The sequence below is a fragment of the Amphibalanus amphitrite genome, unplaced genomic scaffold (genome assembly GCF_019059575.1).
Source record: "Amphibalanus amphitrite isolate SeventyFive unplaced genomic scaffold, NRLGWU_Aamphi_draft 000129F_arrow, whole genome shotgun sequence".
NCBI classification, from domain to species: domain Eukaryota; kingdom Metazoa; phylum Arthropoda; class Thecostraca; order Balanomorpha; family Balanidae; genus Amphibalanus; species Amphibalanus amphitrite.
Window position 1 is genome coordinate 171,444 of NW_024881624.1, and position 24,756 is coordinate 196,199.

Consider the following 24,756-nt stretch of genomic DNA (forward strand, 5'->3'; position numbering starts at 1 on the left):
AAGGAATGACGCTCGTGAGCGTTGCGGGCACCCCTTAGGGCATGTGAAGCGGTCCAATGAGAGAGCGTCGTTCACTGAGTGCTACGGGTGTGGAACGTGGGTGCGATTCTCTGGAATATTTTGTGTGATTAGAACAGTGAGAAATGCTGAACTGTGCTAACTTTGGTGTCATCTTATAGCCTGGATTCTGCGTTTTCAGGAAGGATATTTTGTTCGCCTGTGAAGGTAAGGTCAGTGGAATGGTAGGGTTCTAGCTGTTCCGCTGTTCTGAAGCATGGAACTCGGCCTGTTGGGAAAGATGGAGCCGTTGGTTTTCCAGCTGGTTTTCTGGGTTGGCGCTGTAAGGTGACCTGAAACGGTAAAATGAAAGGTGTAACGTGTTCTATGACATGACCTGTAATTTCTGCACGATTTGTGATACCCTGATGATTGCTTCACCTTCTTGTTCTGATCCTGATCTTGTGCATCCTGAGCCATTTCAATTTCAATTACAGCTGCGATTGAGCTGGGAGAGAAGGAATGTTTCAGTGTCATTTCGCGTTCATCCAGGCAAATTTGCAAAGCTGCTAGGTATGTCTCGAGATTCTGATTTGAGATGCCTGTTCCAAGTCGGTGGTCCGAACACAACAGCGCAGTTGAACGTCATGTGACAAGCGAACGTTGGTGGCTATCGTCGCTCAAGGCCGCCTCTTACGATTAGCTACTTCTAAACAATTTGCTTCCAAAGGCTCTGGACCAATTTTAGCCGCGACCCGTCTTCCCGGAGCTCGCCTTTACCGTGCGTTTTCCAGTTCTTCGCTCTTGGAGTCTGCAGTGGCGGCAGTGAGTGTCGGTTTTCCGCTGCATCGCCGGCGCATCGGAAAACGTGTCCAAGGCCGACCCAGGCCAACCCATCGCCTATCCTGATCCTGATCGCCCGGCAAGTAATGGACATCCCATGTCATCCGACTTCAAATCGCTTGCAATATCGCATGAGAAACCTCAGACCTGTATGGGGCTTATTATTGGCTAGGTTTGCCATTGCGATAGACCTATGTTTATGTCTCTATGATATTTGGTAAGCTATAACGGATTTATGTAACGCTTACGGTGGTATCGGGTGTTCGTTGGCTTGTCTTGTAGGGCCGGTGGCAATGTGGTTCTGGCCTCATCTGACCTCACTGTAGTGCCCACGCGCCTCGCGAACCGCCCCGGTATCACCGTTCTCTGGCGGCGGACACCTGTCCACCGGACTGGGCGGGCCGGCCGGGCGTGGTCGGCTGAGCGAGTCGGTGTCACCCGGCCGTGACGCCCTCCAACCCTCCCGCCAGTCTCTATAACCCCCCAGCCGCAGCCTCTCCAGCCAGCTCTTACGCCATGGCGGCCACAAGACAATCGCCAAAGCCACAGACGCACCGGCCGCCGCACCGCGTGACGGACCGCCAGCGGAACGGCCAAGGCCAGAGCAGCTCCGTGACGCCCGTGACAGTTTCTGTTACGTGACGATGTGACTATTGGCTTAGAAATGTCCAGTATGTGCATGCCAAGGACATCTGCAAGGCCTGATGCATCGGTCATTGAATGTCATTGCTTTGTTCATTAATTGTCTTGTTTATTATTTATAGTTCTGCGTACATGGAAGGCAGTTTCAAGCACTGTTACGGTAAACTTGACGTACTTTCAGCGGATGGCAACTTCGTCAGTCGTCACGCTCCCAATGCACCCCTCCTCCACTGTTTCGACGGTGAAGTAGATCATCTTGACTGCGCTACTACCCGATGCTTAGTCAGTCAGTCAATGCTCAGTCGTGTAAAGATGACCCCAGTGAGCTTGTCGTACTAACTTATTGGCACTGGCTATATAACATCATCCACGCGACCCAGTCACATCGGGACGGCACCCAGTCTCGTGCCGTGCCGGTCCGGCGCTGCTGGCCTCTCCCTCCTGCGTGTTCCGCTGAGCGCAGCCACTCTCCACCGCCGGATGATCCGACCCATCCCCAGCGCACCTGCACGGCTTTCCGGAACACCCGTCTCACCAGATCATCCGAGAGAGAGCGCACGGGATTTTCCACTAATCCTGTTCTGCTTAATTTACTCGTAAGTCTACTTCTTTTAGGTAAAGGTTCTTAGAGGAGGAAAAATGTTTCGTGAAAGCTACAGAAACAGACTTCAAACGGTTGCATATTCAAACACAGACCTTTGAGGAAAACGCGTGTTTAGTTTGTATATCTGGAGTAAAGGATGTAGGCAACTGTGACATTACAAGTAACTCTCAAAGGAAAACTTAAAACAAATAATTGAATGTAAAGATACAGAGCAATGCTGCCTCTGCATATCGCATTTCTGTGGTGTTTCGTGCCCGGGTTTGGCAACTGATCTGTTGGTGAGGCCTCTGGGGCTCCGTCGGTCGCTCTCTCGTGGATGTTTGGTAACTTGAGCCGAGGACATGCGATCCACCCGGGCAGCGGTTTTCCTCATTGATGCTCCATTCCTGGAAAGTGGCAGTGTTCCACGATCTTGATTATCTAATCGGAACTCTGGACTAATGCAGAGTCAGAGTGCTGCACCCAGACTGCCGCACGCGTCTGGCGTGGTCCATGGCATACGCGAGCGTTTTTAGAACATCTTAAATGGCCATTGTGTGGAGCGTTCTGTTTACCTATACATTGGGTATGCTATGGGCAATGCACGCATCGAATTCCGAGCCGTTCATTCGAGTGGGAACAAATACCTACGTCAGATTTACTTCAAATATTTGAGATTGGATGTGACTTAACAAAACATTACAAGTTTCATTGAATGCACGATTATGGTCTATAAATCCGCCTGCAATATCGTAGCTTATCGTACCGGGCCATCGTATCACCGCTTGAAGTGGCATAGTTTATTGTCCTTCGAGCTGGCTTCTGTTTATGATTACACGCCGTTAGGGACTCTGGCTAAGACGAAGCTCACAAATAAACTATCGCGTTTGCTCCCGTTGAACTACTAGTGTAAAAGCATGTTTATGTCATGGACTGTTGAAAGATTTGTCGCTGAGATTTAGGCCGATAAAGCTAATGTGTAATGTTTCTACATCTGTTTATGATCAAACGCGATAGCCGTAGCATTATCAGTTACAGTGCTGTAGCGATGTTAGATACCGATTCTACAAAGAACTTGTAACTTTGTGAAGTGTAAATGTATGACGAAAGCTTACGCTTCGCAACCCTGGCCTCACCGACCCCCATATGCGAAAAAAACAGCACTGCAGAACCTGACATGACCCACTTACCTGCCGGTCCCCGCTCTCACGCTGACATTTCAAAGTTCATGTGCACCGTCACAAATGCTGTTTCAGGAATGTATTTTCGTGAAGCTGGGGTGATGTCATTTTCGCAGCTGCACCATTCGTGCCTAGCGGAAAGAGATAACTTGACTCGGCTGCTTTGCGGCACAGATCTTATGAGTGTTGACGGAGGACGTGAGGTACGCGGCCTCATGGCCAGCACGAACGACGCATAACCTAGGTGTGTTCTGAATAAATCACGAATGTTTGTGGTGACTTACTGAGCTGATTTCACGGAGTTTGGTCAACCGCCGTCGGCACTCATCAGCCGATACGCATCGCATTTGTGTAGACGCTTTGCTCACTGTTTATATTTATATATTGTGATCCTGTCTGGGCGGTACAGCTGTGCCTGGCATGTCCGCCGTATGTTCCGACCGACCCCAGTTCCAGCTAAACCAGCCTGTTCTGCAGCGGAATGCCGTGCGAGTGTTTGTATTATCATGTCTATGTGCTGCCGCTGGTATGTGGAACTGTAGGGGCGAGTCCGGCTGCCCTGACTGACCCCCTCCCCTCCTCCGCTGACCCACAGATGCATCCGACACGCCGCCGCAAGAAGCGGCCGAGCTACGGCGTCCGCACGGTGGAAGTACAGCGCGGCGCCAACGGGTTCGGCTTCACCATCTCCGGGCAGGCACCGTGCCTTCTGAGCTGTATCGTAGCCTCGAGCCCGGCGGACGCGGCCGGTCTCCGCCCCGGGGACTACCTGCTGGCCGTCAACGGTCAGAACGTGGCCGCCAGCCTGCACGACGACGTAGTGCAGCTGATTGGCAGCACGCACTCGACGCTGCGGCTGCAGATCGCCGAGAACTACTACACGGACAGCTCGGAGGACGAGGCGTGCGTGGCCACGCGCAACAAACACAAGCCGGCGCACCGGGCACGGCACCGACACGGAGCGCCGCGCGCCGGCCCGGCCGGCGGCCGATCGCCGGCGGACAGCTGGGACGACGAGGAGCCGGCGCGCCGCGTGCCCGGCCCGCCGCCGCCGCCGCGCGACCCGCAGGGCTTCCTGCAGCCGACGGCGCCGGCGGTGCGGCCGGTGCGTCGCGCGCGGCCCGGCCCCAGCCATGTGGCTGCCGCGGCGGCGGCGGCAGCCGGCGGCGAGCGGCTGGTGATCACAGAGCAGACGGTGAATGGACTCATCTACCCGACACTGCAGGAGCTGCAGCGCGAGCGGCAGCAGGAGGCGGACCCGGCCCTGTTCCGCGCGGTGGTCGGCTACCTGGGCACCATCGAGATGCCCAAGGAGAAGGACCTGGCGGGATCGCGGCTGCAGGCCATCCGAAACTGCATCCGCCGGCTGCGCGTGGAGAAGAAGGTGCACACGCTGGTGCTGATGTCAGTGTTTCCCAGTCGTGTATCGCTATCAAACACGCACGGCTGGGCGCTGGCCACCTACCCGGCCGACCGGATCACCTTCTGCGGCATCTACGCCGACGACAAGCGCTTCTTCGGCCTGGTGACGGTGCACCGGCACGACGACCCGAGTGACCAGAGCCAAGACGAGTCGTCGCCGCCGCCGCTCTCCAGCTCGTGTCACGTGTTCATGGTGGACCCGAAGCTGGCGGCGCACGGCGACCACGCCAAGCGGGCGCGCACGTTCGGCCTGCAGTGCTCAGTGGCGCCGGGCGGCGCCGGCGGGCGCTGTCAGGAGTTCCCTGACACAGCTGAGCCCATCCTGCAGGCCATTCTCAGTCTGTACAGGAACCGAGTGCTGCCGGGTATGGCGGACCCTGACATGCAACCGGCCTCGCCGCCTCACAGCAACACCAGCAGCAACTCGTCCAACAGCGACTCCGGCATTGGCTTCCGCGACGACGGACACCCCACCGAGCGCATCTTTGTGGTGGACGTGGAACGGGAACGACTGCGCATCCACCGTGTCGGCAACCAGGGCGGTGTGATGGGTCCTCCGCCGCCGCCCCCGCCGGCCGCGGCGGCGCGCCACGCCGAGCGCCGCGTACCGCCCACCCTGCAGCACTCGAACAGCTGCCGGTCCTCCGACTGCAGCTTCGTCCGCAGCCTGGAGGACCTGCGCGGCGCCGGGGTGGGCGGCGCCGCCGGCGGTGCCAGCAGCAGCAGCGGCGGCGGCGGTCGGCTGGCCGCGGCGCGTCTCTGGCACGGATCGGATACCGAGCTGGCGCGCATGGTCACTGGCTCGGAGGCGCGGAAGTTCGTCCGGTCCCTGGAGCGGCACCCTGACGAGGTGCGCACGGACCCGGGCGGCCGCGCCACGCCGGCCACCTCAGCTGCCACCGATGAGGAGCCCATGGTGAGTACCCGAGACTGCCGAGTAGCGGTCGATGGGTGGGTGGGAGAAGTGGTCTGGGCAGCAGCGACTGGCCCTGACGGCGCCGGGGCTGCTCAGCCCGTGTCGCAACTGTGTCGCTTATGAGTAATGCATGCGTGTGTGTTATGCGAGCCGTGCTATTCGTGTCGCGGGCGGTGTTCTCTCGTCCACTCCATTTCTGCTGGCCGGACGGAGCGCCGGTCACGGCGCGGGGACGGTTACGGTAACCTTGAACCCGGCGTCCATCGGACTGGCCGCCGTAACCGCCGACGGGAGAGGGAGAGAGAGAGAGAGACGCGACTGCCCCGAGTCAGCCGGCTCGTCCCGGCGGGGCTTCTGCCCGTCCCGTCCCGTGCGAAGGGTGATAGAGCCGGGGGCCGCCAAGTGGCTCCCCGGACCGGCTGGGAGGGGGCGCCGAGATTGCACAAGGCCGTCATTACTGGAGCCGCTCTTATTACGGGGTCGGCGCGGAGGCCGGGCAACCGACGCACTGTGGGGTTTTTATCGATCCTAGCACGAATTTATTTGTATCGCATCCTCCGCTACCTTAACTAATTTTATTTCACCTTTAAATGGTTAGGCTTAGGGTGTATGATCCCTGACAACATGGTTGGCTCTCCTGCTTGACCCCATCCCTCCCCCGCCCCCTCCCCACGGACTTAGCACTGAAGCGTTTTCGGCTAGCAATGCATTGTGGGCGTGGAAGCGTTAAAAAAGTAGAACGAAACTACAATCGTTTTAGAAGTAGATATTTGTTCATGTCTAGCCCAATCACCAAAAAGGCATTTCGGGCTTAACCTTTGCACTTTGTTAGTCCTTGCACTTAAAGGGGGAGGGGGTCGCACAGACTTCTGTCCTCGACTTTTCGCATACTAGCTCAAGCAAAACGTGGAGGATCACGACGAAACTTTCTATACCTTCGATTCGATCAATGTTACTCACACACTTAAAATTTCATGACCTTGACCTTAATAAAAATTTGACCTGTGACCTGTTTCACCAGACCATGTCAGGCTGTTATCGATTTGGCGCTTGTCAGCGCACATTATCGGCGCGTTTTCAGTCTTGTTGTGGTTGTTAACTCTCCAAGGTATGAAATGCTGTTTGTTCTTTGCATTTTAAGGTCACGTTAAGGTCAAATCAAGGTCATTTACCTTAGATGACCTTAGTTGACTTTTCAAGTTATACGATTTTTCTAGATAAGTGCTTGGAGCTTATTTCGAACTTAACACCCATTTGAAGATTTAAGTAGTTTTGGTGCCTAATGGAACATGCTACGAAGCCGTCAAAGGTAATCGACGCCTACCTTCTATGGATAGCCGGCAATACACCTACTGGTCGGGCCTGACCTGACCCGGCCTAGCATGAAAACATCATCCTTGATCAAAACTAGCTTGAAATTCGTGATTAGCACCCCAAAAACCTCCAACCTCACTTTACAAAGTTACAGCATTTTTCGATTTACCTACATCAAAGCTCTGTACTGAAGTTCAATAAGGTGAACATTGGTGGCGATAGCCAATAAAATGGACGCAGCGTTGCAAGGGTGTTATTGTTTTGTTCAAAAAGAACATTTGGCGATAGAAAAATAATGTCAACATGGTATCACCCCCTTCCTCCCTCCTCCCAACTCCTATACTGACCGGAAACCCCCAGGCGGTGTGCTGCGGTCGGGTAACCCGCCGCGGCGCGGCCCGGCGGGGCGTAAGAAACCACGCGGCACCGTCTGCTTTGACGTCTCATAGTGACTGGTTTAGGCAAATTTCGGCAAAAAATGAGAGCTGCCCCCGATGCAGAAATTATTGGAGAACATTTTGATATACATTTCCACGCGTAACACCGCGTATCAAACTTTGTAAGGCAATAGTTTGCTTGTCAACTCTCTGAATCAAGAAGCATTTTAACATTTTTAGCATTTCGGTCAAAAATTATACATTTGGATGAATTTTGGAAATTTTCGTGCATACCATCATCTTCCTTATAAGTCAAAGATAATGAAAACATGTCGCAACTATAACCTGCTGTTCAGGGAAACGAGTGAGAGGGCGTTTTATGGTAGTGTGCTTTTTCGCTGTATGCAGGTAGCACGACGCTGGTCAGGACGAAGCTACACTTTGAGAGGTTTTTTTAGGCATAAACAATCATTTTACAGACGATTTAAGGTGTGATTCGGATGCGCTGGACAATTCTACGTGGAATGAATAACAAAAAGTGGAAATCGAAATACTTTAACTTGCCACTTAATGCGTGCTAGGATGGCATAAGTCCCCACGGTGCGACGGCTAATGGCGACCGCCCGCTCCTCCAAACGCGCCAATTACACCGGCCCGGCCTGAGCTATAGCCGCACAGAATGCAGACAGGTGTGCGAGCGCCAAATAAAGCTCGTACGTCATGCGAACATGCAGGCGACCGAGGGTTTCGATGTAGATTGACGTTGTGTAATCAGGCAGGTATTGAAGCGGAAGGGCGTCATAAAATATTGCATAGGAGATATGTTTGATCGTCTGTCATTCGTTCCTTCTGAAGTAATTTGTTCGCGATTTTGGTCCCGGCGATACCGTTGTGCCGTGGCCCTGCTCTGTCCAGACGGCCTTTGGCTTGCTGTTCTGAGAATCGTGCGTGCGCTCGTGACCGGTGCTCTCTCCTGCAGAGTGGTAAGTGCGCGCCGGGGAGGGGTGTGGACTGGAGACTCCAAACATGGCGGCCGAGAGCGGGACGCCCTTGTTTCCGGCTAGCTCCGCCGTCCATCGCCCGCTTTTGGGTCGAGTCCGTCCAGTCGGGCACGGGCCGGTCGAGTCGGGCCAATGATGGATCGTCAGATACAGCCAGTGTTGTTCGGGATTGCGTCCCCTCCCCGCTCTGTCTCCACCTCCCGCCCTCTCCCCACCTGCGTCTGGCCTCCGTGCTGGCCTCGATCTTTCGACGGTGCGTGGCGGCCACCCTGTGCAGGCCGCGGTGCCCCGGCCACCCTGTGCCGGCCGCCGACCGCTCTCCAGTCCGGCGCCGACAAACGCATCGCCGGCGCGCCGCTGTCGGCTCACGAGCTGCTGACTAATGACCGGTGACCCGTGTCGCCTGGTCACCGGCAGTCGGCGCCTCATTACACATACCTGGACGGCAGGCCGGCGGCGCCGCTCGGGTGCCGGTCCGGCGGCGTCGGCCGGGTCGGTCGACTGACCTTCCCGCGGCCCTCTCTCCTCGCGGCGTCCCTGACCCGACCGCCCGCCGATGGCCCCGCAGGATGTCACGTGAGGGGTGCGCGCTGCCGCCGATCGGTCCGTTTTTACCGTCTCGGCGGCTGTGTGGCGTTCCTACGACTGTGAGAAAGCCGCTGAGCAGCGCGTCACGCGGCAGCCGTGAGAAAGTCCCATCGTGCCGGCATCGGGTGAATGCTGCACGGTGGCGCCGTGCACGCCGCGGTCGTGACCCCCGAGCTACTTGAGATGCCGCGCTGAGTGCAGAGGAATTCCGGATATGAACTGGGAGCTTCAACCGAGTTGGCGCTGACCTCCGCTCTCACAAAACGTCAGTCTTATTAATAATTCCGCTGCGGTATCCGAGGTTCGTGTTTCTATGCTTGAAAGCGCTTTCTTCTACTTTGTCTTCGTTGGCTGGACACGGAACCAGGCCGATTACACTCGGTTTCATGTCGACACGGTTGAGGCACGTGGCACTGGCCGTGCTTTGTGAACCTTCGCCTGAGGGTGGACGCCGCCGCGTCCGGGTAGAATGCCGCCTGGTCTGTTTGAATCTTATATATTGTGACGTCGTAAGCCAGGTGCTCTCAGAACTTTGGCTACGCCGTTGCCAAGAAACATCTCGTTTGACGTGCTGCATGTTTGAAATGTATTGCATGTCACATAGATATCAAGCATACTCGCTTGCAATATGCGAATGATCTTGTTATGAAGTTATCGTCTGGCATTGGGATAATTTTTTGCAACGTTTGAATTTAAAATTGACGTGCCTATTTGGGAAATTCAGTCTGACCGGCTGTGATGCACAAGCTATTGACAACCGTTGTTAATGACTTTTTGCGGTTGTCGGAAGTCATTCAATAGGTGCGCCAGCACTCCCCCTCTCCCTCCCTCCTCCTTTGGTGCCATTCCACCGCCGACGTGTAACTGAGCGGGTTCAGACAACTATAGGGTTCGTTGTTCGCATTTATGCAGAGGCGACACTTGACAGCGCTAAATCTGACCGAGCTCCGTCGCCGCTATTGGTCGCCAATCTCCACTCAACTATCTGACCCGATCCGGCCCAACGCGGGGCCGACCGGCCGACCCGCCAGCCAGCGACACGACTCAGGCCAGCCGAGCTTTATTGAACAGCCGGTAATGGCGGATTGCATTGAGTCGGGGGCGGCGGCCTGAGCAGCTCGGCCGGCGGGCCGTCTCGTAACTCGCGCGGTGCGCCGGTCCGTAATAGGCCGGCCGATTGCCGGCGCGGCGACCGGACCCGCCCCGGTCAGACGGCCGCTGAATGGACGCCGCCGCGTCCCGGACGCTGCCGGAGAGCGGCGGACCGGCCGCCGCCGCCACCGCCGCTGCGCTCCGAGCGTGCTTTGTGTCGCGGCCCCGCCCGCCGCTCACCGTCCAGCCGGCCGGCCCGGGCAGCCAGCTCGCCGGCTGCAGCCCTGCCGCCCGAGCTTTCTCGAGGCATGTGTGTAATGGCCGGCCGGTACGTCCAATCAATCTTCTGCGGTGAAAGCCGCTGCTGATTGCAGGTGACGACGATAAAAGCGTTAGGTGGCGTAGCTGCCGCCGAGAGCTTTTGTTGTTCTCTAGGTGATGAAACACAGTGTAAGTGGTGGCTGATTCTACCACCCCGCTCTGGCGCACTCTCCGCGGCCGCCGCTGCGGCTGCCTGGTTGGCTCAGCGCGGCGGTCGTGGTGCGCTGGCTGCGGTGGGCTCCAGAACCGTCGCCGATCCGATCTCGGTCGACACACGCGGCGCGGCGCAGCGCACTATGGTTGGAAACGGCCTCACGGATGGCCGGGGGTCAACGCGAAAAAATGTTTTGCCCATAACTTGTTAATGCGTAGACCGACTGCGATGAAACTTTGCATAGGTATACCAGTGTCTTTCGTGCATCATACAGTAACTCAGAAATGACGAGGTCACGTCACGTCACGCGTGTGTGACGTCATCATTGCAAGTATGTTATAAGTCGCCTATGTCTTTCGTTATGTTATCGATATCGCGAGGCATTTTGAACATGTTTTGAATACTGCTATTACTGAATGGATATTGTTGTTATGCTTTAGGGCAAGACATATCAACGTAGTGACGCACAGTGTCTTACTATTGGTCATAAACGGTCAAAAATTTGGAGAAAGAGTATTTATGATTTTTTTTAGATTGGGCAAAAAAGTAAGAAATAAAATGACGATCAAATGACAAAACATGCGTCAGATTAACCCGGCAGTTGCTGGGGTATTTCCCCATCCGCCGTTTGCCCGGGGGGGGGGGCGTTCAACGCCCCCAGCCGATAACTCGCGAACAAATAGGCGCAGCGAAGCGCACGAGGCGCGGCAAACGAAAGAAGAACGCGACGAGACGATTCACATGAATACTTTAAAGTTGAATTTCGAGGTCACAGGTCGGGTCAAGGTCAGGTCAAACACTTGAAATCGGGTTTTCAGTAGCATGGACTTTAGAACCTCGCAATCGGTGCCTCGCGTTTCGCGTTTCGATTATATCGTCATCAGTTGGTCCTAAATAAATTCAGTCATCAGTTGGTCCTAAACAATCTGTCACAACTGTCACAACCCTTCATATAAGTGCTAAAAGAGTGTCAGATCAATGTAGGGGTCAGTCAAACATAGGCCACTGGCCAGGGTCAAAGTCAGGTCAATCAGGTAAGCACATAACCCCGAAAATTAAAACTGGTACCTATTCGCAGCCCATGCATGACACATGTTTTATGGGTACTTTTGGGCGTAGAACACGATGGTGACATTCATTTTATCATACGAGTACGTAGCTGGTTGAAAAAAGATCAATTTCAGAAATGCATGCATCATGGTCGTGAAGTAGTCACGAGAAATTGCCAACATTCAGTTCAAGATTTTGGGAAATGTAGAACGATGATCAAAAACCATAGATAGCCATTTGATTTGCCATGGTATTGGCAGTGTAATGGCGTTTACAGCATGTCTGTATGTCTGCTCTGTCGGTGGATATCCATATCCATACTCCAGGATATCCATACACGTTTGCACGATATCCATACTCCAGGTGCAGCGGCGAGCAGTTACTTCTTACGAGGGGTGCGGAGTCGAAGTCAGAGTCGGAGTCAGAGTCGGAGTCGGAGCCAGAGTCGCCCAGAGTCGTGGCAACGAGCCAGGAGTCGGAGTCGGAGTCGGGGTCGGTCAGGAGCCCGCAGTGGAAGTCGGAGTCGGTCCGAATCGGAACAGCTCCATCACGACTCCGAAACACTGGCAGGGGTCCGGAGTCGGAGACAGAGTCGGCCGGAGTCATGGCAACGAGTCAGGAGTCGGAGTCGTAGTCGGAGTCGGATTTGGCTCCACCACGACTCCGCAACCCTGCTTCTTACCATCATTTATAAGGATAAGCGATTGCAAGACTGACGAGCCGACCTGGTGCTAACGAAGCGACGGGTAGGTACGCCTCGGGAGATGAAGCTTCACGGACGATTTTGCGCACAAGTGCGCAGTCTGCTTTTACGTTCCCCTTACGCAGAATTGAACAGAGACTTATTCTGCCAAAAAGCTCAATGGAGGTCGATGGAGAACTTTTTGTATGTCCAATGAAACATAAACGTAATTTTGCAAATATTGCTGTGGTGACACTGCAAACAGAATGCAATGCCGTTCCTGATTTTGAACACGCATGGGAAAAAGAGTCACTCCACTCGATAGCCAACATAACAAGGATTATTTTGATATATAATAATCCAGTTTTACAACGTCATGGAGGTACTCCACATGCTATCACCAGCGCGGTTGTTTAAACCTTTGACGGCGCACCAAAAAAGCCACTCTCAGAAACTCCCGATTCCACGTACAATAATGGAGACTAAATGCGCAACTAAATAATTTTTTCTGCCCAATTCAAAACATTTCATCAATTTCCAACAGAATGACACCCCAAATATACATATATTCCGAGATTGCCCACGGCCATCCGTGAGGCCGTTTCCAACCATAGTGCAGCGGGGTAATCCGACGTGTCAGCCGGCCGGGCGGCTTTAGTCGGTCAGTTCTCAGTTGGCTCTCTAGGAACGGGTGGCTGGCTTGGGATGGATAGATGTGCCTACGTCAAACCGAGGCCGAGGTAGAGCCAAACGAAAGGCAAATGTATGTTTTGGGGCCTTGGGTAAATCGGAGCTGGGTCCAGGGAAGGCGAGTATGGAACGAAGTGGAGTATTATCCAGTCCGGTCGACCGTTCGACTCACGTCAGGTAGAGTCGAGAACAGGCCGAGTCATTCGAATTGTCAGGAGTTCGGCCGAGTCACGCCGAACAGAGTCGAGTCAAGTCGACATTCTCGTCGAGTCATAGCATTGCAGAGTCGGGAATCCGTTCGAGTCGCACCGACCGGTTGAGAGCCCGGTCGAGTAGCCTTGCACCGAGCTGGGCCAACCGACCAACCCACGCCGGCGCGCACGGCGCAGACCCTCATTGCGCCAGTGGGCGACATGGTAATCGTGACCGTGGGCTCGGCGCGTCGGGGCATCCGCCCAGCGGAGCTTGTCGGCCGCTCACCGGCGCACCTTCCAGTGCGGATCCCACTGACGGGCTCCACGCCCGGCTGTGTGTGTGTGGGAGGTCCTCCCGCCCCCCTCTGTCTCGTGTGTTACCGTCAGCGGCGCAGTAGGCGGTGGGTTATTGACAGTGCGGGCCCCCGGCTGTGTCCGCCGGCCGGCCACCGCGCGGTGACCAATGGCGGCCCCCTGCGGTCGGTCGGCCGGCCGGCAGCGCTGCAGACTAACTGTTCATGTGACTATTTTTGCGGAGATGTGATCGACGTCCGATACTGGCCGGCGACGACATTCAACAGGAAAAGGTGGCCGCGCGGCCGGCGCGCCGCCCGCCGCTGTCAGCCGTACCCCATGCTGCTGAGGTATTTGTGTGTTAGAGCGCTGATTTACGGCCGCGGGCCGACGGCGGCCGTTGGTGCCCCGTGTTCCCGGCGCGTTGGACTCGACGCCAGCGTGACTCGTCAATACTCGCAGCCGCTCCTAACGTACATTTGAAATACACTAACTAAAAATATCATAATTGGCACGTTGCTTTAAATGGAGCTAACTTAGCGGCTATCTGTATTGGCCGCGGCGTCCGTGATGGATACGAGGGCCGCGCCTGCCGCGCCCTGATGTATGCTAATGGTATGCGGTCGCGCGCTGGCACGTGCCGGTCACCGGCAGACGGCGCCGCCAACGGCTTCATTGCGCCCCCTGCAACGGTCGGGCAGTTTGTCATCGGCGCCGGTGGCCAAAGCTCGATGGTGGATCTGACCACAGAGCGGTTCGGATCCAGGCCTGGCGATGGCTTTAACCCAGCCGTAGAGCGGCTCGGACCCGACCCTAGCAGAGGCTCGGACTCGGCCCTGGCGGTGGCTCGGACTCGGCCATAGTGGTGACTCGAACAGCGACCCTAGCAGTGGCTGGTCGGACCCGACTCTAGCAGTGGCTCGGGCTCGGCCCTGGCGGTAGCTCCGCTCTGGCACTGGCGTCGGCTGGGACGCGCTCCCTGCCTATACTGCGCCGCTTGTCCAGCCATACCTGCCAGATGCTCCGCCCGCCGTGCACCACCGTGCCCGAGCCGGCTGGGTGGGTGGGTCTCCTTCCGTGTTACCTCCAACGCAATCCACCGTGTTGCGTGACTGAAACCATTAGGTCCTTGATAAAAAAGAATGTTAGGCATTGTTCAGATGATTAATTGTTAATGCGCAATACGCTAGAGATTCGGTGGATCGCCTTCGGAGTGGAACTTGTGAACGGTGAAATTTGGTAAAGTGCGTAAGCCATGCCAGGCTATCTGATATTGCATGAGTCATTCCAATTTTGGCATAGGAAGCATCCTTTAAACCCGAGTTATTTGCCCGAGGCACCACGATGCGTGGCGCTGTGTCGCGGCCACATCAGCACCTGCCTCCGGTCGTCGCTGGCCGTGTCGGCGCCTGTGTCATCTCACGTCGCTGGTTATCACGCTGATTATCACCGTACTCGTCAGCGTCATACACGCCGCACTCCGTGAGCGTTGTATACGTTACGGGTGATACCGTCACGAACCGCCCGCCGGATGTGCTGATTTTGTTCCGAGACAGTTGAGCCGCCGACCCTCGGGCCGGTACTGAGAACGTCTGGCCGTGCCGGTCTGCGCTGGAACGGCACGGCCGGCCGTACCGAGAACGACCGACGGCCGAGACGGCAGTGTTCTGGTGATCCTCCTTGATCGGACACCGAGCTGGGGGCTGCACGGTTCCAATCGGCGGTGATGATTAGTTTCTCAGTCGGAACGATCACGACCGATTTGGTAAGATCAGGTCTGCAGATACGCTGGGCCACGTCAGCGCACGTCAGTCTGCGCACACTTCCACGTCAGCGCGGCTGGAGGAGCGGCTACGGCTTTCGATCCCGATGGAACGCGGCAAATGGCACGCCCATAAGCCCCGGCAATCAATCAATCAGCCCAGCAGCATTTTACTGCACTTCAAGAACGGTTTATTACTTATCCTCATGATTCCATGACTCATATTGGACACGAGGCACTCAGTAATGGCGTTATCGCAGTATTAATGAGGACATTTATATAGGCTTGATGGCACTATTATTGTTACAACTGATTACCCTAGTTAGTCAATGCTCACTCTGTGAGACTTTAAACACTCGACGAACGTTTGTTAAATGATTGCCGAGCGCTGTACATATATGGTGGCCGGAGAGTGCCTTACATCATGTGCCGTGACGTTCCAAACGTCCCGGCGGCCGTCATGTCTGACCCTATAAACACGGCGGCCACTATCGGAATGGACCCGAGCTGTGGACATTTGAACTGGCCAGTTATTGCTATGGCGATACGGAGTGCACGGCCGGCGGCGGCGGCTGCAGGCGCGTCCGTCAGTGGCCAGCCGGCGGCCGGCGGAGATGCTGGGCGCGCGCCACACCGAGGAGCTGTGCGCCGCCGCGCTGGAGAAGCTGCTCGAGTTCGGCTCGTGGGCGGCGATGGCGGCGCACGGCCGGCACCATCACCACGGCCACGGAGCCGCCGGCGCCGCGCGCGTATCCCGGCAGGAGAAGGTGCTCCTGCTCTGTGTGGTAAGAGACAGTCGGCCGCCAAGCCCCGCCGCTCACTGTTCACCGGCGCAGCCGGCGCTGTATGACGGTTGGCGAGCTAGGGCTCACCATGCCTGCTGTCCGGCCCAAAAGCTTTTGTTTACCGATTACTACTGCAGCTGATCGCCTTTGATGCATGGTAGTGATGACGAGCCCTTATAAGGCGTGCTGGGTGCTGAATGCTGATGCCGCCTGAGTGCTGATGCCTGCCTGTGCGATGTTTTATGATGCAAGCTTTGTACGGTTTAGGAGCTGGCTTGTGTCCTGCCCAGTTCCTACTAACTGTTGGTTGTTGAACCTCTCCGTGTCTTGGTCAAGCCGGATTATGTCGCTTCCCTGATGCTGCGTCTTTATGATGGAATGCCGTAGTAATTACCGAACTACAGTTCGTTTGATAAAGACTGACACAAACTTCGCGATCTGAACGCCTGTTGTCTGTCTGCCGCTGATGGATGGCCTGCACTCCGCCTCGTTGGCACAGCGCTGTGATGGAGACCAGCTGGTATGGCCATTGTGTAAACTGTTGGAGAGCCGCTCCTACGTCTCCCGAGTGTGTTCAACTGCGGAGATGCGACGTTGGCCGTCTGCAGCCAGCCAGGCAAGCGGTTTAAAGGAGTTTCCCGGATACGGTTGGCTCCCGTGTATCGGCGGCGTTGAGAGCTTACGGAAGCTCCGGGGCGTCGTAATAGGCGGCCGTTTAGTCCTTATCGGAGGATCGGAAAGCGGAGACGTAATGTTATTATGGAGTGCTTTCATTGAAATGGTCGGGAGTTGTGTGCTCCTTCATTTTATCTGATGTCATCCAACTTTTTTAGTTGGATAGATTGTCATGTTTCATAGCTATATACAGACTACTCACTTATCTCAGCCAATTGACCGATTATATTTGGTCTGTCAATCTTCTGTATATGCTCATTTTCCTCAGCAATTTAACCCCTCTAAACACGATTGTGAAGCCTTCGATCACGAAATAATTATAGTTCAGTTTGGCCGTTCACTGCTCGGTTGTATGGCGGCTGGCGCTGAACTGAAAAGAAGTGATGACATTCGATCGATTGTATGGTCGATCGGGCACTGAAAGGAGAACGGCTTTTCCTGCTTATTTCAGCGGAACTCGGCACGGTTCTCAGATTTAGCGTCTGCCGATATTTCATCAGCTCGTGTTCCCCAGATGGTGTGTCGCCTCCGGCTTGCTGAGCCACATAGCGGCGGTCCCGGTGGGCGGTGTCACGCCGTGTGACGCCTCGTGACGCCATGTGACGCGGCGGCGCTGTGTGACGGTGTGCTGTGTGTCGGGGTGGCCGCCGGCCGGTTGGACCGGCCGGCGCGGGAGGCCACCCGCCGTGCTGTCCGCTGCCCGGACCGACAGACGACACGGAGCGGCGACAGACGAGGGCCGCTCCGTCCCCGACCCGTCCGGAGCCCGTCCGGAGCCGCCGGAGCCCCGCTGGGCGCCGGCAGATGGCCGCCAGCCGCGCGCCGGCCCCGCCCGTCACTGTGTCCGGTGCCGAGCTGCTCGGCCGCTCGGGCCCCGCCCTTCCGTGGGAGGCGGCCGTAGACGCCGCGCCGGCGGCCCTCGAGACACCGGAGCCGCCCTCCGACCCCGACCCAGCCGCGCCGTATGCGCTCGCACGCGGCGGCTCGCCATCGGAGCCGACGGACGGCGGGCCGGTCACAGCACAACTGCGACGGACCCGACTCGCAGAACCCCAACGAGCGCTGCGAGTTTATGTGGATTTGTGTGGATATGCACTCTGCGACGCAGATGCTGCTATTCGTATATCGTGTCAGGTCGATTGACGTTTCTTTGGCCTTTTCACTTATGCTGCGCGAATGGGCTATTAAATTACGCGTTGCTCGAAGCATTTGAATGTGAATGCACCGGTTAAGACATTCTGCGCCGTCAGTTCTTTTCGTTCGCGGAATATTGCGAAACTGAACTCCTCCACTTGTGAAAGGTGACCGCTAGTCGGACGTTCATATCCGTTTCCGACTTAGCATTCGTGACTGGCGCGGCGCCACATGCATTCCATCGTGTTTCGCACCTCCCCACTTCACACCTTCGTGTCTCATACATATCGTGCGCCCGTCTGGGCAGCGTCGCCGTCCGCGGAGCGCTCGCGCCGGATGCGTGTCACACCCATACAAACACATAAAGCGAGGTCGGGGCGGCCGGTGACGGCGGCGGCGGTGGAGATTGCCATCAGCCCGCGGTGACGCCGCCGCCGCCGCGGCCCGGTGCCGGGGGTCGGCGGCCGGCGCGGGCGGTCCGCAGCGCACCTGCAGTGGATGGAGGTGGTACGGGGCGCCGCCGGCCCGGGACGGTACCGTGCAGGACAGGGGAGGGATCGCGGCGGCTGCCTCTGAGACGGCCCAGTAATGGCCGGCCGGCTGCAGTCCCAGGACGTTGCCGGAGGCGACGTGGAGCGCGCCGCGGACCCGCCCAGCAGCGCAGCCACTGGGCTTCAGCAGGCCGACACGGTACCGCAGGGGACGACGAGACGGGGAACAGCGCGGTCCGGTGCCTCGGGTCGGAGCGTTCGGTCGGCCGGCGCGGCGCTCCGTGAGAGCCGCCCGCCGTGCGCTGCAGACGGCCGCACGAGCTGCGCCATTTACGGTCCGTAATCCGTAATCCGGTCCTGTCTAACTGACGGCATCTGTCATAAATAATGTTCGGCATCCAGTGGAAACTGTTGTTTCCTAGCTCGGCGCCGAGAGCTAAAATACGTGGCTCTGTGCGCTGTAAAGCTTGTCGAGTGGTTTGATTCTAAGCTACGCTGTTGTGAAGAGTCGAGGCTGAGAATTAACGACCGCATTCCTGAGGGTGGGCCGCTTTCAGAATCAGCGTATGGCCTGGATGCCGTCGCCGTCCGTACCTTAGAGCCACCTATTGGTTGTGGAGTAAACTACGAGTTCCGCCGCTGCTCACTGGGGCGCTTCGGTCGCTGTTGTTCCTGTGTTCGACGTTCGTGATGGCATGTGTGATTCTCTGCTATAAAGTATTAGTTGCACGACCGAAACTGCGGTGGCATGACTTCGGGATCACTTTATTGGCGGTCGGCCGATTGAGTAGATTGTCGGTGATGGGCTTCCGTTGGCCGGCGGCGCCGGCGCGGCGGCCGGGGGGCGGGACAGTGGCGATTACCAGGCCGTCCGGCCGGCGCGCTGCTCCCATTTGGACCCGGTTCCCATGGGCGGGCACCCCGGTCCGGCCGTCAGACGGGGGCAGGGGGAGCTCCTAATTGGCTGTGGGAACGGCGGCCCACAACCGGCACCGCGCTGCTGCATGCAGCGTGCCGGGGCTGCATGCGGCGAGAAGGAGCGACGCGCCGTCCGTCGGGGTTTGATAAGCATGCCATTCGTCGGCTCCCAGCCGTTTATACTGCGGTGGACGCGGCGCGATGAAAGGTCACCCGCGGCTGGCTTATTTAGTTCGCAGCGGGAGCTTCCGAGAAACTATAGATCTCATGGCGAGGCTGAGCTGGCCGAAAATAAGGCATTGGTGGCTTTGTGGAACTGCTGGGCTGCTCTTCAAATGTCAGCGTTTGACCCCCGCTGTTAGGGCTCAGCCGCCCGATTATGTGCATGACGGGATTGGAAGCATGATAAGTCATAATGGACGCTCCCGCGGTTCTCTGGAACCTTGAAACGACGTGATGCCCTACTTTCATATGAACTGATCAGAGCACTGATGTCGATATGAGTTTTGCAAAGTGTGAGACGTGCGTTGGACTGTACCAGCTAGTTATACCAGTAAAATATCGACTTTTCTGAGAAAGGCCTCCGCTCGCCAGTTTCCTCTTGGTGTGTTAAAGGGCATGTTCTTGAAGGTGTGGTGCGTTATGCAGTATCTAATGCCCCATAAAAATATCCATCATATTATGATGACTCATAAATACATGATACATTTATCACTTTATTTGAATATTACACTGAGCCGGACCGTTTCACTAGTTACGAACATAAATGTGATCGTTACGCTGTTGACAAAGCCTCCATTCGCCCCGGCCGTGACGGTTTCAGGTTTGTCATGGACAGTGCAATCGTGCATAGACTGTCCGCTTCCATAGACAGCCCATTCAGTCTGTCCGTGAACGCGTAGCGCTATTTTCTGCCGTACATAGGTCTACCATGGCTCTTCCACTTGTTTGGTGGTATTTGTTCTCACTTCTCGATGTGCTTCTAGTACAGACAGGCTAGCCTTCCGCTACCAGCCTCTCTGCCAAGACGTACTGTCTCAGCCGCCAGCGGTCCTGGAACTGGGTGCGGAGGATATCGTAGTCGACGCCCAGCCCGGTATCCAGCAGGTAGCGATCCATCTCTCCCCTCCACTGCTCTGCCAAGTCGGCGACCGTGTCCACGTCGATTTGATCAGACCTGCGCAGTTTCTCTTCCAGGTCAGAGTTACGAAGATCTTGGAGCCACTCTTTGCACCTCTGCTTGCTGGGAAGGGTGAGGTTGTTGTTTTTCCACCGCTTACCTTCTAAGTGGTCCAGCAGCGCGTGCACCCTCTTCCAGCGCGGGATGCTCGCACTGCACGCTTGTGTGTGAAGCTCAGCGTTCAGCAGTAGCTCCTTCTGGCCCTGCGGCGTGTCCAGCGGCATGGTGAGGCCGGGCGGCCGGGCGGCCGGCGGCAGACGCAGCTGCTGGCTCCACCAAGCCTGCACGGCCTCGTAGCTTCCGAAAAGCTGGTTCATATCCTGATCGGTGAGCAGACGGAAAAGCGGCGCTGCGTCCCAAGTGAGGAGGCCGTCGCCCGTCGATGTCAGCCGCATCTCACCGATCACGTCGTCCGGTGCCACCAGAAAGGCGTGCAGGAGGAGCAGCTGCTGCGAGTACGATCCCGTGTTGCAGTGGTGCAAGTACTCCAGGAGACCCGGCTCTGATAGCCGGAGCAGGGCCGGCACACACAGGGCTGCCCAGTATTTCCACCCGGGGGTGGAAGCCTTCCACCGGAGACCCACCACGACTCCGTCGTAGATGAGTCCGCGCGCCACCCGCAGACGGAGCTCCCGTTCTGATAACGGCTCCGGCGGGCCCCCCAGCAGTGGGTCCATGGCGCACTGTCCGATGCACTGCGCCAGCAGAGCTCGTGTCAGATCCTCGCGCATCCGCCCGATGTCGTCCTTTGTGGCCTCGAGGTCTGCCGCGCTGAACCCATCCAGCAGGTTGATTTCCGCCCAAAAGAAGCAGGGAAGGTGTTTGCGGTTGACGGCGTTTTCCAGCCACGACAGGATCATGCTGACCGCCTCTGTGATGCTGCTCCAGCTCTCGATAGACGCGTCCTGACACAGCCACAGGACTGCAGTTTTGATGAAGTAGGACTTCAGCTGTACTGCTCCGGTTTTCTTTAACTCATTTTTTAGTCGCTTTACACGTTTGAGCGCTGTTTGTTGGTGCTGGTTCATGTGCCACGCCGCCACCACTTCTGCGCGAGAAAACGACAGCCTCAGTTGGGCCTCAAACAGCTCCTTGCAGCTGGCCTTGTGACCAGTGGGCACGAGATGCACCCCGAAGCGGCAGATGTCGTCTCGTGCTGCGGCCGGTGGGAACTGGTTCGCGCGGTGACGGGTGCGGAACTCCGCAGCAGGCCAGACGGGCAGGTGGAAGCAGGACACCATGTCGATGCCGCCGTAGATCTGACTCGGTCCGTCGAGTGCCGCCGACGGTCCAGTGATGGAGATGGAGTCCTCCAGCTTGTGCTTCACCCTCTGCATGTTGAACATGAGCCGTCGAACCGTGGCGGCCGAGAGCGGCAGAGGGGAGTCGTGAGCACACCCGACCTCCGGCATCACCCAGAGCGTGACGAATCCGGGCGTGGCGCACGGCTCCACCCTCAGCAGCGGCGGCGGGCGGTGCACTGCTCCGGAGAGCCTCCCTGGCGCCGGGCTGACCTCAGGGACTCCCTGCGCTGCTGGCTCGTCGCCACCGGTCCACGGCACCTGCCAGCGGCACGGACCGAGCTCGTACATGGCGTCGTGGTCGGAGGTGCTCGGCTGGCCGGGCTTGATGTCTGAGAAGCTCTCGGCCGTGCTGCCGGACTGGCTGATCTGTAGCACGGAGAGCCGACCGAACGGCGTACAGTTGCGACACTCGGCCACGGCGGCCTCGGCCCGCTGCAGGACGGTCCACAGCGGCGTGTGCGCCAGCCACAGCAGACTGTTGCGTAGAGAGTTGGTGACCAGACCAGCGTACAGGATAACTGAATGAGTCTGGAGCTCCCTCCGCACCATGGAGCTTATGGCTAGGTCAGCCATGTCTCCGAAACTAACTAGAAGTCTGTTCAATTTAAATTGCTTCTTCGATGGCTGTTGTTCAGCCATGCTTTTGATTTTTGTTTTCAATCAGCAATTTATTCTTCCTCACAATGGGATTGGTATACTGTCATGTGTAAGTATGCTATCTGTTGTCAATTTCTTGGCTGATCCAAATGCATTTCTGCATTTCTTTAGACGCCGCACAAAAAAAAAAAAAACGGGAACAAAAACACAAATGTATGCACGACCTTGTTCAACCTGTCTTGTAGGTACTTTTCTGCTTTAGCTTGGTGATTTGAAAATCCTCTAGTAATACGTCTGAGACAGTTCCCCGTCCTCAGCGACCTTACACATTGTTGGATGTTGTTATCTTCCACCGTTCATTATTGGAACTGGAGCTAAGGCCGGTAATACGACACCGCTCACCTTCACAAAACGACACTGGTCTGAGGTTCGCAGAAGCTCACGCACGCTCAGGCTCACCTAGGCACCGTGTCACTGACTGAGCTCGCGATGTCCCTCTAGTGCAGAGACACGGGCACACCCTGTCGCGGCGTGCTGAAGGTGACTGCAAGGTGAGACAACGCTCCTATCAATACTTGCGATAGTGGCGTGGTTTAAGTTAACTTTGAGACCACTTCACCCTGGGACAGGGTCGATAGGGACAGTTGACTCTCAATCTACACAGCTTAGTCCTTTACGGCATGGGGACGGGAATGAGCGGCGCGGGGTTAACACTTAACAGTAGATAACGTTATAGGATCGTATCTTCATTACTACATTTAAGTTACTTTATGAATATTTTGTCCACGATCTGGAAAGTAGCGGATATGCTGGAAGTTTTATGTCAGTGATTGTTAGCGTCAGCCGCAGGCGTGTTAGTGTGTTCAATGCAATGTGTTTTACAAGCTATCTTCCTTCCCGTTGGCTATGTTGGCAGAAGATTTAGATATGAGAAGATTAGCTTATACTCTCCGAGGTGTATATTTGCAATGGGCCACGTGCTAGGTGCAACGGTTCTGACGTTTCGAACGGCATGTCCGATGAGGTGATATCATTTGTCAACAATGTATTGCTGTCCTATTTGGAGAGGCTCAAGTTTCTCCGAAATTTGTGCTCGCCGACGAACGGCAGAGTGGTGTTTATCAGTACTGCATTCGCTATGATTGCATTTTGAGTTCGCGCCGTTTCTCTGAAACTTAACACCCGCACGCGGACCACCGTTGTCCAACGCATGGCGCCGCCTTGAGCCGGCTGATATCGTGACTCCGCCCGTCTGACATCATTGGACCTCTGAGACTGAACGCCAACGGCGGCGAGAGACGGCTTTTCACTTAGTCGCATTTTCACGCACGACTCGAGCCCCGATCGGTTTCTTTATGGAAATGTGCGCCCCGATGCGAATGTAAAAGTGATACGGAACGTCGAGCTGGCAGTGGCATCTGCGTGCGCTCGAGTCACGGTACATAGAATACTAGGTAACACCGGTTTGTCCGCTCAACACAGGGCCAATGGTCACCACTTTCTTCAGCTGACGTCTGTGACCTTGAGCTGACCTAGGATGATAAACAGCTGACAATTTAGGCCATTTGGAACTCACTTGACAGCTGAAGAGCGTGATTTAAAATATAAATATTTGTCAGACACTGACAAAAGATATTATTCACCAGTCATTTTTTAAGCACATTCTGTCATAAATTAGCTGACTCACTCTGATCTTCCACACGGTAGAAAATGCAAGTGCAAATTCTGCAGTCTTGAAGTGAACCAAACGATTATGATACACATGATCGTTTCTCTCAGAGCACAACGGAAACTGCGAGAAAACAAGAGAGAGTCGGACTCTACAAATGAATGAATTTGAAAGAAAAATAGCTGTAATTTTTCCTGTGGAAATGTTGACTTTGAAAACATTGGCCATCAACTTTAAAAATGCCCTGAAATATGAAAATATGTGAATTGGCAAAACAGGCAATCTTGCTGTTTTTGCCCAAGTTTGTTCATGATTTGGAGAGATTCGATGCGAAAATGCACTGATAAATACTTTTGGAAGTGCGGTCTCGATCAGTGTATTAATTTTGATTTTTAATGTAACGCGAGTCCCACTTTTTCCTCCAAGAAAATATATTTGTCAATTTTTCAATAATTCTTTTATGCGTCATTGCTTTAAAAATAAAGAGAGTCGGACCGTAATTCTTTCAAAATGACTGATCGTGCTCAATATGTATCGGAATATATCAACAGATTGGCCAGACTCATTGGCTAAATATGTTTAAATTGCATTTTTCTTACTTTCTGCAGATTTTCCAGCAAAATTTTGCTGTAGTTTAAGCTGCGTTTCCTGCAGATTGTGTTCACGGACCAATGGGAGACAAGTATTTCTTCATCAACAGGTTTTTTCGCCATCAATTGGTCTAGCGGGTGTTTTTCGTATGCGCAGCTTATGTCACAGCTGCGTAAGAACACGTTCGCTTTAAATTATTACGGATATTTCTTTTCGGAATATCAGTATTCAAAGGTCAATGTGTTTCATAAGATTTGTGAGGGAGGGATTATCGTCATTAACTAATTACTTGATGTCATATTTTAATGG

At 55.5% G+C, this 24,756-nt stretch overlaps 1 protein-coding gene across 1 annotated transcript in view; it reads left to right on the forward strand.

The window, feature by feature from the left end:
• Positions 1 to 65: 65 nt before the first annotated feature.
• The window catches only part of LOC122381884 (regulator of G-protein signaling loco-like), a 61,612-nt gene continuing 36,921 nt past the window's right edge, over positions 66 to 24,756 (forward strand). The window contains exons 1-2 of the mRNA XM_043366629.1: positions 66 to 225; positions 3,842 to 5,584. Of these exons, the coding sequence (XP_043222564.1) occupies positions 3,842 to 5,584 (1,743 nt within the window). The 5' untranslated portion in view covers positions 66 to 225. The remainder of the gene's footprint in view (positions 226 to 3,841; positions 5,585 to 24,756) is intronic.